The sequence below is a fragment of the Denticeps clupeoides genome, chromosome 7 (genome assembly GCF_900700375.1).
Source record: "Denticeps clupeoides chromosome 7, fDenClu1.1, whole genome shotgun sequence".
In the NCBI taxonomy this organism is placed as follows: Eukaryota; Metazoa; Chordata; class Actinopteri; order Clupeiformes; family Denticipitidae; genus Denticeps; species Denticeps clupeoides.
The window spans coordinates 23,206,705-23,225,956 of NC_041713.1; the positions used below are offsets into that span (position 1 = coordinate 23,206,705).

At 42.8% G+C, this 19,252-nt stretch overlaps 2 protein-coding genes and 1 pseudogene across 2 annotated transcripts; all 3 read left to right on the plus strand.

Moving 5' to 3' along the window:
- The first annotated feature begins 1,067 nt into the window (after positions 1 to 1,067).
- LOC114793873 (mitogen-activated protein kinase kinase kinase kinase 5-like) lies at positions 1,068 to 3,967 on the plus strand. The gene is made up of 11 exons (XM_028986015.1): positions 1,068 to 1,163; positions 1,351 to 1,499; positions 1,579 to 1,643; positions 1,719 to 1,774; positions 1,866 to 1,956; positions 2,050 to 2,122; positions 2,288 to 2,419; positions 2,565 to 2,627; positions 2,703 to 2,784; positions 2,999 to 3,580; positions 3,835 to 3,967. Exons 1-10 carry the CDS (start codon positions 1,068 to 1,070, stop codon positions 3,539 to 3,541), a joined length of 1,350 nt encoding a protein of 449 aa, XP_028841848.1. The 3' UTR covers positions 3,542 to 3,580; positions 3,835 to 3,967.
- An 8,949-nt stretch (positions 3,968 to 12,916) lies between these two features.
- On the plus strand, positions 12,917 to 15,123 carry LOC114793874 (tetratricopeptide repeat protein 25-like; annotated as a pseudogene).
- A 1,264-nt stretch (positions 15,124 to 16,387) lies between these two features.
- On the plus strand, positions 16,388 to 17,529 carry LOC114793877 (dnaJ homolog subfamily C member 7-like). Its single transcript, XM_028986023.1, has 4 exons — positions 16,388 to 16,481; positions 16,991 to 17,140; positions 17,213 to 17,275; positions 17,357 to 17,529. The coding sequence occupies exons 1-4, from the start codon at positions 16,388 to 16,390 to the stop codon at positions 17,392 to 17,394; spliced, it is 345 nt and encodes a 114-aa protein (XP_028841856.1). The 3' UTR covers positions 17,395 to 17,529.
- The last annotated feature ends 1,723 nt before the right edge of the window (positions 17,530 to 19,252 follow it).

The window sequence follows — 19,252 nt, forward strand, 5'->3', positions numbered from 1 at the left end:
GTGAGGAGAGAACATGTCCCGGCGTGTCTGCTAACTCTACACAAGGGCTTTTAAAAAGACAGAAATGTACTCAGAAAAGGTGAAAATGCTGCGTCATCAGTGCTAGTCAGTGTTGCTAGTTGTGGAGGTCTGGTGAGGGGGGGAACGAAGCTCCGGTGTAAAAGAAAAGAGGTCGGCAGATGCAGAAACCTGTCGGGTTCCACACTGATGCTTTATTTTGGCTTCAGGCACCAGCAGGTGCGTTACGATCTGTATTCTCCCCGAACACAGAAAACACTTTATCGCCACCTTGTGGCAGCGCCGCATGCTGCAGTGACGGAATTATCGTGTTAAATACGATGTCGTGCAGCAGCGAAACACAAATCGGTCACGTTCGTGTCAAACTGTGCAGGCAGTATTTACTGTAGCCATTTTTAGCCATTTCTACAAGTGATTGTTTTTGTCCAAAAATGCGCGGGAAAAAACACTAAGGGCGGGAAAGTGACGCAGGCACGCACCACGTGATCAGGTGCTAGGCTCTGATTGGCCCGTGATGGTTACACCCGCCTCCAACCTGTAAGACTAGAAGCAATTTATGTTGCTGTTGGTGATTTTATACTCACTGGTCTTCTAATAGTATCGTTGTGTTTAATTATATTATTTTATACATTTATATTATAAAGAGATAAACTCTTTATAGGGGAAAGGGGGTTTCAGGAAGGGGGAAAATATCTAGACAAAAAATACATCAAAATAATCAGAGATAGAGGTAGAGATTTACAGACAGTTACAAATTTTGTTCACTTTTGATAGACAGCAGACACATTTGAGCATTTTGAGCATAGTATTTTTTTTCAATGACATGCATGTATGCATTTATAATCTCATAGTCAGATATTATGAGTGTTAAGGCTTTAACAATCAAACTTTTTTCCCCCTGGATCAACATGTCATATCTTGGTGAATTTCAGAAGTAGCAGAGGAATATGAAATTGGTCCAATCAGAAAGGGCTCTAATGAGATATTTTGGCATTTCAGAGAAGCAGCCGACCAAGATCAAGCCCACGGTGGAACAGACGCGGTCCACGATGGACGTGGTTCCAGAGACTCCACTTCCAGCTGCTTTTGGAGGATTCAGTTTCCTGAAGCACATTGGAAGAGGCTCATATGGAGATGTTTTTGAGGTAAATAAGAGCAGAACCTTGGCCATCATCTGCTAAATTGTGTGTCCTTGTGGCTGACTGGTTTTAAGGTCAGATGAGGATTTCTTGTGGAAGCTGGCAAAGATGCTGCAGTGTTTGTGGAGAGTGGACACTGGTGACAGGTGATGTGGAATTTCTTTGGACTTTTTTTATTTTTTCTTTATTTCAGGCCAGAAACATCACTACTGGGGCATATTCTGCAGTGAAGGTGCAGAATATCGAGTCGCAGGATGACTTCACCCTTGTTCAGCAGGAAGTGGATATCTTGAAAGAGTGTGACCACAAGAACATTGTGGCAGTTCACACCAGCACCCTGAGGTAAGAAGGACCATTAACAGTGACATGAGAACTGCTGTCCCAGAGAATGGTGACTAAAGGCTTTTCTTTTCTTGTGTAGAGAGGAAAAGCTGTACATAGCAATGGAGTTCTGTGCAGGAGGTTCACTTCAGGATATCTATGAAGGTACCGAACTGCGTCACATGACATCTTTGTTAAGATGTGTGTAGATGGTGTGTTCACTGTGTTTGTTTTTAACAGAGACTGGACCCCTGTCAGAGCAGGAGATTGCTTTTGTGTGCAGAGAGACCCTCCAGGTAACCGCCCGCGCTCTCAGACACGTACACTCACATACACACACTGCTCATTTTCTAAGACTTTGTTCTAACATGGTGTTTCTGTTTGCAGGCACTGCAGTATCTCCACAGGTCCAACATCATCCACAGGGACATCAAAGGTGGAAATATTCTGCTGACAGAAAAGGGCGACGTGAAAATCAGTGAGGAACTCTCCACAACGCCGTTCACTCAGACTTATGTGTCTGACCTGTGATCTGTGTCTCATCATAAATGTGTCTCTTCTCTTGTTGCAGCTGACTTTGGACTCGCTGCTAAAGTCTCCAACTCCACTGAGAGACAGAAGTCAGTGGTTGGGACGACACATTGGTAAGATTCACTTTGTGTTTGTGTGTGTGTGTGTGTGTGTGTGTAGGAAGACTCTCCGTATTAGGTGTACTGTGTGGACATTTGATCATTTCTTCATATTTGAGGTCATGCAGAAGACTAACAGGAATATCTTTAGATTTACTCTGTGTGTGTTTGTGTGTACAGGATTGCTCCAGAGGTCTATGCTGCAGAACACAATGGTGGTTATGACCATTTGTGTGACATCTGGTCTCTGGGCATCACCGCTGTGGAGCTGGGAGAACCGGAGCACCCACTTTTTTATTTGGGTTCTATGAAGTAAATGAAAACCCTTTCTCACTCTCACTCACACACACACACACACACACACACAGACAGACACACAGACAGCCACACACAGGGAGATATATGTAGAGGATGACTGTGTACTAATATATATGTATTTCTCTGTGTGTGTTTTCAGTTTCCCAGCATGTCTGTCCGACAGCAGCTTCCTGCCTCTGGAGCTGAAGGAGACGGGGAAATGGTGAGTCTGTCCTCTGTCCTTCATGAGAACTGATGAGCCTCATTGCAAACAAACACTGACAGTTTGTTTCTTCAGGTCTGACGATTACCAATGTTTCGTCAAGCTCTCCCTGACCGAGAACCCAGTGGAAAGGCCAGATTCAGAGACTCTGCTGTTGGTATGTAACACACACATACAGACATGTGGGGACATTTGTTTCCTTTTGTGAAACTGAAAGGGTTAATTTCTCAGAAAATCCATGCTGTCCTAATCAAATCCAGCCCTCCAGTAGCTGTGATCTTCACTACAAGGGATTTATATGATTCCTAATTTTTATGAATCCCCCACACACTTCTGACACTCCTCTGTTGTGTGTGTTCTTGTGTGTGCAGCATGCCTTTGTAACTCAGGACGGCTTGACACAGAGTCTCATGATGGAGCTGCTGCAGAACAAGAAGAAGCTGAAAGAACAGGCGGTCTTCTCAGACTCCATCCAGCTGTCATCTGCACAGCTCCATGAGGAGGATGATCTGGGATGGGAGGAGCCACCCAGATCTCCACAGCCCAACCTCTGGACCTTTCCAGCCGCTCCTGAGCCTCATGACCCTGCGGTGATTGAAGATCTAGGATGGGAAGAATCTACAGAGTTTTCCTGTTCTCCTCAAGACAGTCTGGATTGTGCAGATACTTATGAGCTGCAGGACTTGAATGAGGATGATCACCTGCAGTGGCTTGAGGATCCTCAGCTTCACCTACCATCAATGGAGCCATCTGGTGGTCCGGAGGAACCATCTCCAGATCATCCAGCAGCTTCTGTTTATACAGAGCGCCCCCGACCTCCAAAACGTCTTCTGCAGCGTCTGCGCCGGGGAGTGACCCGCTTCTTCAAATGCCTGCGAAGAACCCTGTGCTGCACTTGCTCTGCATCTCCATAGACGTGCCCAATGAACTCAGAATAGAGACCAACCTACTAGGTGAGCCTTAAAATATCTTCAGCAGTACAAATAACCATAAACAGACTCAAAACACACACAGGGACTGTGCTGCAGTCTGTCAGTGGAAAAAAAATTCAGAGCTCTTAATTTTTAACTGGACACTTATTTCCCTGTCCAGTTATATACACATAAGAGAGAGACATTTTTTATCTTTACGTCCTAGCATGCATCATAATTAATGTGAATATTTCAGAATCAGCAGAGATTTTAAAATAAATGACCATTTTATCAAGATCTGTCACAGGTCCACACCCTGGCCAAGCTGCCCTTGACACTCAGGCCGCCTCTCCCCTACACCACGGCCAAGTCGTGCAAACAGAAGACCCCAGCCTGGAACATCACCGTTGTGACCAGCTTACCGAGGGCAGGCATGAAGGCCACCAGGATTCAGCCGGACCAGACAACTGAGAGGTATGTGCATGCACTGCCCATGAACCAGTGGGTTTTTCTCCGGGTACTCCGGTTTCCCACACTCAAAACACATTTGAAATATTTTTTCTAATATCAATTATTTGAAATCTGTCACATGTAATTATGTTAATTTGGCAGCTAAATTTAGTCAAACTACTGGTTGTTCTGTGAGCCAGTATGAATTGGCAAACCAAAACCAAAACCCTGGTGGTGTATTTTGGTAACACACTCACCTTCTCGGTGATTAAACCAGGTTCAAATCCTGGCCAGGGTGGAACCAAATGGTTTGCCCTCGACAAAAGGTTTTAAATTCGAGGCGAGGCCTTTCCGAGTCTCACAATCTGACATGTGCATGTGTTGCTACCCCCAATAGGGGTCAGGAAAACCTGGAAAATTAGGAAAAAAGGCCATGTCTTGCATTTGTGATTGCCACACTTTCAGAACGCGTTTATTATTCTAGTCCAAATTTTGACATTTTAAAAACTTTTTTTGTCCACATAATTAGACAAACAAAGACATGTTTTATGTCATCTCGTAGATCTTGCCAAAACCGATGTGTTGACATATGACTTGTCTCTGTTTGATTTACAGACACGCAAAATTTTGAAGCACGCACACCGGCAAGCTATATATAAAAATTAGTAGGTTACTGTGTGAGGTGTGCTATTATTTTTATAAGTGATCAGAGTTGGCGTGGCTGAGCTATTAACACGACTTTATTAGGAAATCCGGCCACTTTATTAGGAACGCCTGGTCCTTCGGCCACTTTATTAGGAAAACTCGTTGAGCTAACATTCAAATTTTTTAACATGCTCCAAACGTCACCAAATTTAATGTGACGCATTTGGCCAGGACCTGTTAGCGTTTTCGATGTTAGCATACTACTTTACTTTACTTTACTTTATTTAGCAGACGCTTTTATCCAAAGCGACTTACAAGAGGAAGACACCAGCAATTCTCGTTCGATTTCTATAGAATATTGAGTTTACAACTAAGAGCCCTGATAAGGCTCTACTTGTTAGTGAAGAGCATGCTCAGAGATTGTTAGGTGCTAGATGAAGAAAAATTATAATGTATATATACATTTTTGTATTGTTTTGTGCAATGTGTACGCATGTGCGTGTGTAAGTGTTAGATTTGTTTGTAATATTTTTTGAACAAGAGGGTTTTCACCTGCTTCTTAAAAGTGGTGATAGTCTTGGCTAGTCGTGTGGAGGAGGGGAGGTTGTTCCACCAGCCAGGGACAACAACGGAGAACAGAGATGATTGGAATCGGAGACCCCGTGAAGAAGGAGTTTTTAGTCTCCTTTAATTTGCTGATCTGAGAGAGCGTGCAGGAGTGTAGCTAGGTAGTAATATATTGATGTAGGAGGGCGCAGTTCCATTTACAGCCCTGTAGGCAAGCATCAAGGATTTGAACTCAATGCGAGCAGCTACTGGGAGCCAGTGGAGGGAGGTAAGAAGAGGTGTAACATGGGTGTATTTTGGCTGATTGAAGATGAGACGGGCTGCCATATTTTGGATCATCTGGAGTGGATTTATGGTGACTGCAGAGGCTCCAGCCAGGAGAGAGTTACAATAGTCGAGTTTAGAGATGACCATTGCCTGGACGAGGAGCTGCATAGCCTGTTAGCATACTAACATTAGCATGCTAACATGCAAATTTTTAAACCTTTTCCAAACATCACCAAATTTACTATGACACATCTTGGCCACGCTCTGTTAACGTTTTCGATGTAAGCATGCTAACATGCTCATTTTTCAACATGCTCCAAACGTCACCAAATTTAACATGACGCATCTTGACTGCGCCCTGTTAGCATTTTTGACATTATCATGTTTACATTTACATTTAAGGCATTTGGCAGACGGCCTTATCCAGAGCAACTTACAACGTGCTTTCAAGTTACCATCGATGAAGTGATCAGTTCTAGTTCATTAGGACCCTCAACTATGAAAACAATCTTTTTATTCACTCTTGTTGTAGATTCTGTACATAAGTTAGACAATAAGACAAGTTAATCTAAATATTCTCTAAAGAGGAAAGTCTTGAAAGTGCTCAGTGACTGAGCTGTTCTGACCTCAAGATGTAGTAGAATTTTGGTTTCTGGTTTATTATTTATTATTATTTCAGACTTTTTTTTCCCGGCACGTATTGTTGTCATAAAGCAGGTCATACCGAAGCCAGCAAGCTATATATAAAAAATTTGTACTTTATTGTGTGAAGTGTGCTATTTGTTTTATAAGCGATCGTAGTGGGCGTGGCTGAGCTATTAACGCTCAAACAAGGTAATTTCCCTATTGAAATGCATTGAATGCTAATTTTAGCCCTGGTAGCATTTTTAAAATGGGGCCCCTTTTAAGTGGTACTGCTACAGTGACATTGCCAACAAAGGGGGCCCTACAAGGGGTACTGATACAGCAGCATCGCCAACAATGTAATTCAATGTAATCCAGCAGCTTCATTAGGATGCCTGCTCAATCATCCACATTATTAAGACCACTTGGTCCTTTGGCCACATTATTAGGAACGCCCAGTCTTTCGACCACTTTATTAGGAACACCCGGTTCTTCAGCCACTTTATTAGGAACGCCTTGAGCTAACATGTTAATTTTTCAACATGCTCCAAACATCACCAAATTAAAGTGACGCATCTTGGCCATGCCCAGGTAGCATTTTTGACATTATCATGTTAGTATTAGCATGCTAACATGCTAGATTAGAATCATGTTCCAAAGTCATGTGACCACCTGTTCCATTGGCTACTGTAGTTGTACCGTCTTTTCTTACAGCTGACATCGGTTGTGCATGCCACACCCGCTGCTGCGACCAACACCCGGACAGGCCAAATCAAAATTTCTCTTGGATTTTTGGTTTCTAGTTATAAATATATTTTCTTTGCAGAATGAAAACTATTGTAGCTTTGTCAGCCAATAGGGCTGGCCTAATTAGCATAAGGGCCTGGGGTTAGTGAGGCAAGGTTTTACCCACCATTAGGGTGAGTGTTGGGGGATTTAGTGGGGTGTTGTCTGGGGGTTGAGAGTAACTGGAGCAGGCAGGGGGCGTGTGATGATCTTGGGTGAATGCCTCCTTTGTTTCCCTGCTGTTAACCTCTTGTGCTTGTGCTGGGGTGGTTGTAGCCTAGTGGGTAACACACTCGCCTATGAACCAGAAGACCCAGGTTCAAATCCCACTTGCTACCATTGTGTCCCTGAGCAAGACACTTAACCCTAAGTTGCTCTGGGGGGGACTGTACCCGTAACTACTGATTGTAAGTTGCTCTGGATAAGGGCGTCTGATAAATACCGTAATTGTAAATTGCCTGGTCCAAAAGGTGGCAGCTGAATAAAGGCTTCTCTGAGCTACTCCGCTGTGTCCAGTGTCTCTTTTCCCCCATCATGGAGTCCGTCGCTACATTATGTTGATACCTTACCATTTCTAGGCTTGTAACAAAAAAAAAACCCCAAATGTTTAATGGTGTTAAACATTGAAGTACTCCGATTGCAGGCATGCACGATCAGCACTCTTCCTACCCAGATGGGGATGTGGGAGACAATATGACTCAAATCAACCTAGTCTGTCCCTACATGAGTTCAATAAAATGAACATTTTGATTTTATTGTAAAAAGAAAATGTCAAGTGCCGGTGGGTCTCTGGTTTGCAAGATGTGCAGACTGGGCAGGCAGCCATGTAGGTCCTGATGTTAGCCCTGATGGATGGCCACCTTAAGATCCGCCGAATGATTTCCAGCATGTGGGTCTGGCTCGGACAGGGTGGCTGCATTTGACATAAGCCGGAATTGTGGGTAGGGCTGCACGGTATAATGCAATATAAATTTGGCCAACGGGAGAGATTGTGATTATACTGGCCTACCACAGAAATATCCGCCCCTTGCGAAAATTACAAAGTCATGTCACTTGTGCAAAACCACGCCCCCCTTGCAGCACAAGCCATTAGTTAGTGCACAGAGCGCACAGCAGGGTTTCTGCGGATCCTAAAAAAGTCCTAAGTGGGAGTTTTAAAGGTTTTAAAAATGACGCAGTGGACTTAAAACCTTAAATCTAGAGTTTAAATGTCTTAAAAATACCACAGATCCAATAAATAAAATAAAACAAGCATTCAATCTGTCAGTAATCCGCCAGTGATTGTGTGTGTTAGTGTCCAATCCGTACCTCTTGCCCGATTGGGTCCTAGCCTGTTTTGAGCCAGCCCCAAAAAAATAATTGTGATTTTAAAAAATCTCAAAACTGCATGATAAAATATAAAAAGCATAGTGTTATTTAAATATTTTCTGACTATATATTTAATGTAAACTACAGCTGAATACAGAAAATCACTTGCATCATACAAAAATGTGGTATTTCGCTGACCTCATGGGTGTGACAGAACATCTACTTTCAGTAGAATTGCTCAGATATTGTTTTATCTGGTATATGGTTATGCTATATACTGGTGTATCTGTGATAAGTTTATTATACAACTTCCTGCTGCAGCGCCTTTGCTATGGACAAATAGAGTCCACATGGAAGAATGTGATAGTGTCTGTGTGGCCAAGGCCTGCTTTCAGCTGCACTGGAGCCAACGCTGACGCAAAAGCTGGTGCTAAAAGTGAATGTCCATGCTCTGAAACCATGCAATTTGGGCCAGCTAGAACAATTTGGAATGAAATGATGCGTCAAAATCTCTCAGGAGACCTGTGCCAAAATTCTAAAGAACTACTGTAAGGCCCATCATTGTCTTTTTTAAAAAAAGTTGTGCACAGAGCTCATATGTCCAAAGTCAAGCTATCGTGTCCTTTTCCAAATGTGGATCCCTGCTGTGATAAATGTGGAAGTGAGGATGCCTCGCTTATCCATATGTATTGGTCGTGTCCTGGCCTTGAAAAATAATGGAGGGAGATATTTCAAACCCTTTCTTCAGTCCTCAAACAGCTTATACAACCAAATCCTTTGACTGCGCTTTTTGGCATCAGTGATGACTTAAAATTCCCTGACTTTTCCTGACCAAAAAGCAGAATTTCCATGTCTTCCTGTATAAGGAAATGTCCAATATAACGCTTGGGTGCTAAGCAGAGAAGGGCATTTAAAGAGGTTATAGAATTCAAAACTGCATTTGCGTCATTGTTGTTGATGTGTGTGATCCTGGATTTTCACAGTTGATGTGCACCTATGATGACAGACCTTTCTTATCTTTTAGTTTTAACAATATTTTTAATGATTTTAAACAGGGATATAACAGGGCAAACATGTAATGTTTCAATATACTGTAAATTATATATTTTATAGCCCCCTTATAAACCCTATAGCACCCCCCTCCCCTCCCTGACTCAAAGCCAGCTTTACATGCATAAGAAAGGCTAGATACCAGGCATTTAAAGAAAAAAAAGGACTATGGAGCTGGACGTTTTTTGGTCCTGCAAACAAAAGAAACACAAAAAATAAAAGAAAACAGACAAACAATTAAATAAGAAGGGAATCAAACTATAAATGTATATGAAAAAAGCGGAGGAAGGGCCCCCACACCTGTTGAAATTTCAAGTCTGAATAACGGATTGAGTAGTGAATCTTCTCCAGGGACAAACAGGAAATAATATCTCTGAGCCACTGGGTGTGAGTGGGTGACGTGGAATCCTTCCACTTGAATAAAAGAGAACGCCTGGCCAGGAGTGTCACAAAAGATAACAAACGCTGTTTAGCTGGAGTTAGACACTTATCTTCCTCTTCAGTGATACCAAAAAGAGCGATCAGAGGGTCTGGTTCAAGGTTGCATTTCAGTATGTACGACAAGGTTTTAAAAAAGTCCCTCCAGAATTTTTCCAAATTTGGGCATGTCCAATACAAAAAGAGACGCCTCTCCGCTTTTACATTTATCACAGCTAGGATCAATGTCTGGGTAGAAACGGGAGAGTTTAAGTTTGGAGAAATGAGCCCTGTGTACAACCCTAAACTGTAATAAAGAGTGGCGGGCACATAAGGACAAGCAAGTATCATCTGAAAGTGACAAATTTAAATCTTTCTCCCAAGCAGTTTTAATTTTACACAAAGGGGTGTAACTCGAACCCATCAATCCACCATAAATAGTGGATATTAGGCCTTTATGCAGCGGGATCATCTAGATTATCTAGGATGTTTACAGCAGGCGCCTCAGGGAAATTTGGTATTAAAGAGTCAATGAAGTGTCTTACTTGCAGGTATCTGAAAAAATGAGAATTGGATAGGTTAAACCTTTCAGAAAGCTGTTCAAACGATGCAAACCTATGGTCAACAAACAGATCTTTGCAAAGATCTGCCCTATTGTACTATTCCTGAAACACTGAATCATGTAGAGAAGGTTGGAAGAGATGGTTAGAGACGATAGGACTGGACAGAGAGAAGTTCAGAAGACCGTTGTGCTTTCTGAACTGAGCCCATACTCTCAAGGTATGCCTAATAACTGAATTGTTGATTGGTTTAATTGAGGAGATGGGTAGTGCAGATCCAAGGAGTGCAGAGACAGAGAGATTTTGGGAATAGATTTGGGAATAAAAACAGGTACAGACTGGAAAAGATATAAAAATTTAGAAAGAGTACTCATTTTAACTGCATTAATACAGACATGGAGAGTGGTGACCATTGTCCAAAGTCCTTTTTTGTTTGGCTCAACAACCTAATGAAATTTTCTTTAAAAAGGTGTAAGGTGTAATCCTTGTAATTGTAATACTGAGATAGGTAAACTGATTTTTCACTATTTTGAAAGGACAATTGTGCATACTAGTTGTTAGTGCTATATTATTTAGCAGAAAGAGTTCACTTATATCCTGAAAAATAGCTAAATTCTTTGAGCAATGACAGCACAGGTGGCAGGGAGGAGATTGGATTTGATATAAAAAGTAGAAGATCATCTTTATGTTCTTCTCCCTGCCTCCAAATCCCAGATATATCTCTACACCTGCAGAATGCAATTGCTAGTGGCTCAATGGCCAGATTAAAGAGTAATGGGCTAAGAGGACACCCCTGGTGTCCCCGCAGAAGACCGAATGGTTGAGACTGCTGAGACATTTGTCAATGGTTGAGACATTTGTCAGAACTGAGGCAATGGGGCGTAAATATAATAATTTATCCCAAGTGATAAAACTTGGGCCAAAATAGAATTTTTCTAAAACCCTAAATAAATACTCCCATTCCAAATTATAAAAAGCCTTTTCAGCATCCAAAGACAGGACACACTCAGGGATCCCCTCTGATGGTGTGTACAGGATATCCATAAGGCATCGAATGTTAAAATAAGAATAGCGATTTTTTCTTTTTTAGAGAGATTGGTCTATATGAAGAGCACTCTGTTGGGTCTTTATCTCTCTTTACTATGAGGGTGATGCGAGCCTCATTAAATGACGCGGGCAGCTTACCTTGCTTAAAAGATTCAGATAAAACCAAAGCTAATTGTGGTGCAAGGTATGAGGAGAACGATTTAAAAAACTCTGCAGGGAACCCATCAGGACCCAGGGATTTACCAGGTTGTAATGATGAGATGGCTGAAATTATTTCCTCTTGTGATATGGGCCCTTCTAATCTTAATCTAGAATCAGGGGACAGTGTTGGGATATCTAGTTGAGTCAAGAACTATGGTCCTTTGGGAACTCAGAAGAATATAATAGAGAATAAAAATTCCTGAATGCATGTAATTAATTTTAGAATAATTGGTAGTAATGGTACCATCCTCCATTCGAATTTTTGTGATGTGTTACAAAATGTGATAAAATCCTCTTAACTGACTAGCTAAAAGTTTCCCAGATTTGTTACCATGAATGTAAAATTGGCTCCTCTTCATTAATAATTGACGTTTACATGTGTTGAGATAAGTTCAAACTTACTTTGCTACACGTTTTTTTATACATATCTGGGTTTTTAAATCAGCGTACTGCTGATCAATTTCTTTAATTTGGTTGGTCAGATCTTTTCGCTCTTTATATATCTTCCTTTTCATTTTTGCAGTGTATGAAATTATCTGTCCCCTGAGGTTGGCTTTCAGAGCATCCCAAATAATTAAACATGAAACTTCAGGTGTTTCATTTGTGTTTAAGAAAAAAACTATCTTGTCTTCCATAAATTTAACAAAATCTTTCTCCCAAGCACTTCATCTAAAGAACCAAACACCACAAAGCAAGAACACCGCAAGGTCCAAAACCTACCAACCACAGAACAGCCCAAATAACAGCCAGGGTGGCAGGAGCAGTGCGGTTTATTTCGGCTCCCAGCTTCTCCAGCCGTCTCATCCTCCTTATATACACTTTGACCTCTGGACTGGGTGGAGAGATCCACAGGGCGAAGTCGACCCTCTAGGAAAAGGAAATGAGAAACATCCACACCGCATACAGTCTAACTCCACAAAAATCACGGGACGTAGCACAAGGCACTTCACTCCACTCCCCTAAACCCGAACTGTGACTTTCCACAGCAGGCAGCAGACCCCCCCCCCCCCCACGCCTCTTATGTTCAGAGCATATCTCTACTACATTCCTACAACAGCAGTGAACTTGAACTTGAACTTGAACTCCTGGTTTGGTGAGGATTTCCCTGATGCCCCGTGTGGTCCGACACCTTTATAATTCTGTACTGTAGCATTAATCTACAGTTTCTGTTTTTGATCAGTCAACATGTGCATCAGTCAGTCTGGGCTTCCCATGATGCTGTTGCTGATTCACCACGTTGTTAGATCCTGACATTACACAACCGAGCAGGAACATTCCACAAGAACGCCGTTTTGGTTACAAAAGCATCTGTTTTAGTTCATTTACAGTGAATCGAGCAGCCATGGCGGTAAATATGCCGACCTAAGTGGTAAATATTCGGTGGACCACGTGACTGGCGGTCGCGCGCTTGTTTGGCTCGTTGCTGTGATACCGCGCGTGCTCGTTGCGCGTCTCCGCTTGTTTGTGGGCAGAAGAACTAGTGCGTGGAAATAACGTGACAACTGACAATAACGCGACAGATAAAATGACAGACGCGAAAAGCACATTCTTCAGCTACGTGGCCGAGGGCGACCAGTTCTACCAGAAAGGCGAATTCTCCAGGGCGACGGAGAGTTACAGCACGGTGCGGAAACGTTCCTTCTACGTGTTCTCAACATTGAAGCAACGTTTAGAGTACAGCAGAGCTGTGTTCTCCTCACAGGCGCTGGCGCAGCAGCCGCAGGAGAAGAACTGCCTGGTCGCCAGGTCCAGGTGCTACGTGAAGATGGGCGACTCGGCGAAAGCGCTCCAGGACGCAGAAGCGTCGCTGCAAGAGGACAAGACTTTCTTCCGGGTAAAACGGAGCATATTCCTTCCATCAAGAACACCATCTTTTACATTTAGTCTTTGTAAGAGTTAATTCTACTCAAGTTAGTGTCAAAATGAACAATGAAATGGGGTCAATTCACACTTTTAGAATAATATGATTACATTTTTTGTCCAAATTTATTTAAAAAATAAGACTCTAATGTGTAATGATATATCTTTTTTTATTTCCCTGTAGTGTTTATTTCTTTAATTATTTATTACATATTTATCATATGATGCTTTATTACTAAATGCATGTGATCAAACTGATATTATGTAGCTATTGGACAACATCATTACTCCGATGAGTAAATGCTGCTTGACATCAGTGAAACTGTAATACACTTGCAGCGTGTCGGGAGGACCGGGTTGGGTCAAGTTCTTTAATTATCAGAACTTCTGCCTAACGGTGAATGCGCCCCTACAGAAGTGGCCGCACAATACATGCTGGTACTAATGGCACACTGTGTAAAGGTGAATCTTTGCTGCGCATCTGCACAACCTTACACTGACATTAAACTCCTCACAGAGTTGTAAATACTCCATCTAGGTTAAAACGGGTTTACTCTGATATACTGACCCTCCATTGTTTACGGTGTATGCAGTGTGTGGGTCATGCGCTTTCTGCTCTTGTGCAGGGTTTGTACCAGAAAGCAGAAGCACTGTACGCTATGGGAGAGTTTGAGTTTGCGCTGGTTTATTACCACCGAGGATATAAACTGCGGCCTGAGCTGCATGAGTTCCGATGGGGCATTCAGAAGGCGCAAGAGGCCATTTACAACTGTGTGGGCAGTGAGTAAAACAGACTCCTTTCTAAATCCTTTAATACAGAACAAATTCAGCTTCTGTCTCTCTTCACATCAAATTTAGGCCCGTAACGCTACACTCTTTTTCAAGCCACTCCAGGACTATAGACAGGCTATTACATGCTGTAATACAGAATTAGCAATAGCATCCCAACATTAATAGAGTGCATAGGAACATATTAGTTCCTTATAATCACACCATATTAATGTCTGAGTAGCACTGACCGCCAAATAGTACCATTATTGAGTATGTAAAAATGTTTGATCAGCTTTGCTATTTTCCAGTCTAAACATAGATGGAAAGTCCAGGGCCCTGGTCAACATTGGTCGCCTATATGCCTGCACTGGCCAGTTCACGCAGGCCATAAAATTGTGAGTCCCTTTCTTTCAGGGTTCTTATTTTTCAAGGCTTGCTGATTTGTTTGTTAGTTTTAATCCATCAGCAGCATGAAACTCAACAGTGGCCGTTTGATTTCTGGTTAGCTGGGAGAAGAGTGTCCCTCTCACTGAAGGGGGGCTGGACAAAGCCTGGCTTTTCCATGAGATTGGATGGTGTCACCTGGAACTCAGGCAACACGCTGAAGCCTGGGACTACAGTCGCCGTCTGCTCACTGCTTCGCAGGAGATTTGTGATGAGCTGTGGCAGCTCAACGCTTATGTGCTTATGGGTCAGGCTGAATGTAAGTACGAACTAAATGACACATGATACCAAATCAGTCCTGATCATGCTCCCATTTTCCTTGATCCCCTGTCTGACCTGTGCTGCAGTGAAGATGGGAAGCTACAAGTCCAGCATCTTCCACTTTGAGGAGGCGCTACAACGAGCCAGACTCCTGCAGAATGATGCTGCTGAAGAAGCCATTCAGAAGGTCAGCCACTCTGCTTTTTATCTCAGGGTACCTGGGAAATCTCTCTCATGCCCTTTTTAATTTGTGTTTTCCAGGCTCTTCAGGAGGCCAGACAACACATCAGTCCCTGAGTATCCAGTAAAGAGAGTCCAGATAGATGGGTCTGTGTTTCTGACCCGTTCAGAGCAATTCCTGATATTTATCTGCATGTTCTTATTAAACAAGTGTGTACCAGGTGTGTGTGTTTATGAGTGTGTTGCTTGAATAACACATTCCCAGAGAAACGTCTGTAAGTCTCACTCACATGAAAATTTCATGTGAGATTATTTAATACGAGTTCCCCCAGCCTGTCTATGGTCCTGCAGTGGCTAGAAATGGTGATAGGTGTAAAGAGAGCTTTGCTCATTCTGCTTCACCATTCAGAGAGCGGCAGCTCAGATAGTTGGATCTGGAATTTGTCCTTATAAGGGGAAAGGTTACCTCCCATTTCTCATGCTATTTTTCGGCCAGAGAATTTCTCACCTGTCCCAAAAACATTATCTCCACCGACCGTCATGGCTTCCAAATGTTTGAAGCATTGCAGTTGCTTGGTGATTGGATGTATAAATGAGCACTTTTTTTTTTTAGTTCCGTCTGCATTTTTTCCCGTCTAAAGAGACTCTGCACCAAACACTAAGTGTTAATGACGTCATTTCTGCGAATGCCCCCTCAACTTCTATAGGCCGCTCTCCTCCTTGTCCCGCCTCTATCCTCCTCATTAGCATTTAAAGCTACAGACACCGAAACGGCAAGTCCTGTGAAAATCTCATTGTGGATCAAAGTGGCTGTAATTCTGCATCAGGGCTGAATTTTGGAAAGAGAATTCAGATACAGTATTAGGGGACCAACAAGACCAACAAAAAAAAAAGTTCATTTTTATTCGGTATGTCTCAGTTAGGGGTTAAATCCTACTGAGGCTCCATTTGAAGATTGACTGTGTCACATCTTTTTCCTCCTTCAGCTGCTCCCATTGTCCTATTGTCCACACAATAATTGATTTGGCAAATGTTACACTAAACAAATGTCATCCATCACCAACCCCAGCTCACGTGACCTAAAGCTCACAACCATACAAACACCACCAACTCCAGTCCCCTACACAAGTCCAAAATGGTCAGTGAAGTGAAGGCTTCTGGGGTACCACTGGATTCCATTACTGTGATAAGCAGGTGGTTTAGTGATTCAGTAATCACTTGAACTAGTGTGACTAGTGAACATTTGGCCCTCTCTTCATAACATGTTCACTGAAACCTGTGAATACTAGTGTCACACAAGTTCAATGTCATGCTAGTTGACTGCATGCAATGAAGCTGGCTGCCTATAAACATAGATATATTGTTGTGTTATATGATATATTTATTCTTGTAGATATTGAATCATACCTCCATGCATCTTCTGACAGCTGGAGTGAAACATCTCTTTTATGGGTTAAACTATCTGCGTTACTGGGCCGCTTTGCAGAGGCGCAGTCTGTGGCCAGGTGAGGCGGAGTCTGCGGGGGTTAATGGTGGCAGAGGGAGCGGAAACTGAGCTTTTTATTTATTATGCTTCCAAGTTACCATCGATGAAGCGATCAATTCTGGTTCACACACACACACACACACACACACACACACACACACACACACACACACAGGGCTGATAGCATTCCAAACCCTGGTCCTGGAGGAACTTCTGCCAACCCGCATATCTTCACAATCTACCCCACTCATTAATAGGCCATTAAGTAACACCTGAGCTTAATTCAGGGAGGTTGTTCCTCCAGGACCAGGGTTGGGAAACACTGCACTAGCCAATCAAAAAAAAAAAAGGGAAGGGGCGGGCCCTGGTTCTGATATAGATCCAGCAGTTACTCCGTGTGCGAATGTGTTTTGTGTTTCCACCACTATCAGCCCTGAGCACACAATCATAATAATGATATGAACAAAATACCATTCCTGATAAATAAAGTAGCCATTCCTGTATATGTAAATTTCTTCTTCTTCCCAGACCGCCACAGTGGGGCGAGTGCAGAGGTCCAGAAGGAAGAGGAGAAGAAGTTTAAAGAGGTGGGTGAGGCCTTCACTGTGCTCTCTGACCCAAAGAAAAAGTCCCGCTATGACAGCGGCCATGACCTGGAAGATGATGGAGGCATGGAAGGTTTGTGATCTGCTTAATGTTCCACACGCAATTAGGAGACTGATTACTACATCGTGTGTGATTTATTTGCAGACTTTGATGCCAATAACATCTTCAAAGCCTTCTTTGGAGGACCAGGCGGATTTAGCTTTGAAGGTTTGTGATGTCCCTGCTCTACACTGGTGTTTGTGACTGACTGATGTTCATTGTGGCTGATCTTTGTTTTTGCCGTTATAGCGTCTGCACCTGGCAACTACTTTTTCCAATTTGGCTAAATGGGAACTCTGTTCACAGTATGCAGTAGTCACATCTTCAACTGGACCCTCTTCTGACCACAGCTCCCCCCCTCAGGCATCTCGAGCTTTCAAGTGGCCGCCCTGCACCACTTAGCAAATGCTTTTGCATGAAAACCAGCCAGAGAATGAACCTGAAATGCGTACTTTCTCTTTTTTTTTTTTTTTTTTTTTGTCATTTTACATTCAGGTTTGTCAGATCACTTCCATAAACATGAGACAGAGAAGACAGACAGACAAACCTCTCCGTCGTGGAACCAAAGCCTTTATTATCCAGCATGTGTCTATGGCCTACAGCAGTGGCGCACATGTTGGCCCTGGGCTGGGACTCTGTGCACAATGCTGTTCTCTCTCCCTCCCTGCCCACCTGTCATGATGGGGTACAGAAATTCATGACCTTCATCATTTGATACACCTCACGGGCGGCTTTTAAGAAGCGAGACTACTGCGTACAGACGTACACAGGATGTGATGCAGGGTGGAGGATGCACAAAAGGCTTGATTATGATGATGATGATGATCAATGTTGCCATTCAGCATTTGCTGCATTGTACATTTTACTGGAATGTAAAGTGTTGATTTGTGTTGTTAGTCAAGGACTGTTTTCCCATTTAAAACGTTCTTTTAAAATAAATATTTATTGTAGAGTTACAAACCAGATGCGGTGCTTCTCCGAGACACACACACACACACACACACACACACACACACACACAGCATGGGATCAGCACACCAGACTAGTCACTCAGATCTGGACCATCTATATGTTGCGGAGTCTTGTTGACATAAAGAATTCTTGATGGAGGTTGAATCTGTATAAAATCTGCTGAGACAGAGACCCCTGGCTCCCCTGCTGGATCGTTAATTAGTCCTGAAATCAGTCGGATAACCAATAAATCAATGAATCAGAAGAACCAGGTTTAAACCCCACTTGTATCCCTGTGCAAGACACTTGACCCTGAGTGTCTCCTGTCCCTGTCACTACTGATTGTAAGGCGCTCTGCACAAGGTAGTCTGGTAAAATGCCATACAATTAAAATGCCTCTGCAACTCTGGTGGAAGTTTCCAGAGTTTCTAAATCTCCCAGAAATGTCAGTTGCACTTGACGTGTGTCTACAGTACGTGCGCATTACTTGCGGCTCGACAAAATGCTTTCGCTCGCCAACAAGTTTTTAACGTCATTGTGGCCCTGTCCCTTTGGCTATATTATGAGCGAGCGGACATTTTTGACACAACCATGGTCAGAGACTGCAGGTAAAAATAGATCCCTTTGCAACAATGGTCTACCTTGTATGTTGTTTCGATATTCGATGTGTAATGTTCACATTCATGCCTAAGCAGCCATTTATATATTTCTTTTTAACTGTGTGCGTCTGACATTAATGTGGGTTCAGCTGATGCCACTATTTGTCAGGTCCTCATTTATTCATCATAAGCAGTTATGTGCATGAAGGATTAATATTACGATATCCCTGTACTTGGCCGCATTCATCTTCCTCTTGATTGCAAGCAGTTGTCCTGTCCCTGCTGTTGTCCTGCAAAACGCATCATGATGCTGCCACCACCATGCGTCACTGTTGTGACAGGAGATGAGCAGTGCCTGGTTTTCCGCACACATACCGCTTAGAATTAAAGCCAAAAAGTTCTATTTTGGTCTTATCAAACCAGAAATACCTATTTCTCACCACCTTTGAGTCATTCAGGTCTTTTTGTTTAAAAAAAAAAACCCTTCCAAGCGGGGTTTTATGTGTCTTGTACTGAGGAGAGGCTTCCATTGGGCCACTCTGCCATAGTTGACTTTCTACAACTTTCTCCCATCTCCCATCTCTGGAGTTCAGCC

What these genes read in the sequence shown, in the direction of transcription:
- LOC114793877 (XM_028986023.1), top strand. Translation starts at nt 16,388, where the DNA reads ATGCATCTTCTGACAGCTGGAGTGAAACATCTCTTTTATGGGTTAAAC. An exon ending in GAGGCGCAGTCTGTGGCCAG is followed by an intron (nt 16,482 to 16,990) that starts GTGAGGCGGAGT and finishes TCTTCTTCCCAG; the next exon opens with ACCGCCACAGTGGGGCGAGT. An exon ending in AGGCGGATTTAGCTTTGAAG is followed by an intron (nt 17,276 to 17,356) that starts GTTTGTGATGTC and finishes TTGCCGTTATAG; the next exon opens with CGTCTGCACCTGGCAACTAC.
- LOC114793873 (XM_028986015.1), top strand. Translation starts at nt 1,068, where the DNA reads ATGGACGTGGTTCCAGAGACTCCACTTCCAGCTGCTTTTGGAGGATTC. An exon ending in AAAGGGCGACGTGAAAATCA is followed by an intron (nt 1,957 to 2,049) that starts GTGAGGAACTCT and finishes CTCTTGTTGCAG; the next exon opens with CTGACTTTGGACTCGCTGCT. An exon ending in ATTCAGAGACTCTGCTGTTG is followed by an intron (nt 2,785 to 2,998) that starts GTATGTAACACA and finishes TTGTGTGTGCAG; the next exon opens with CATGCCTTTGTAACTCAGGA.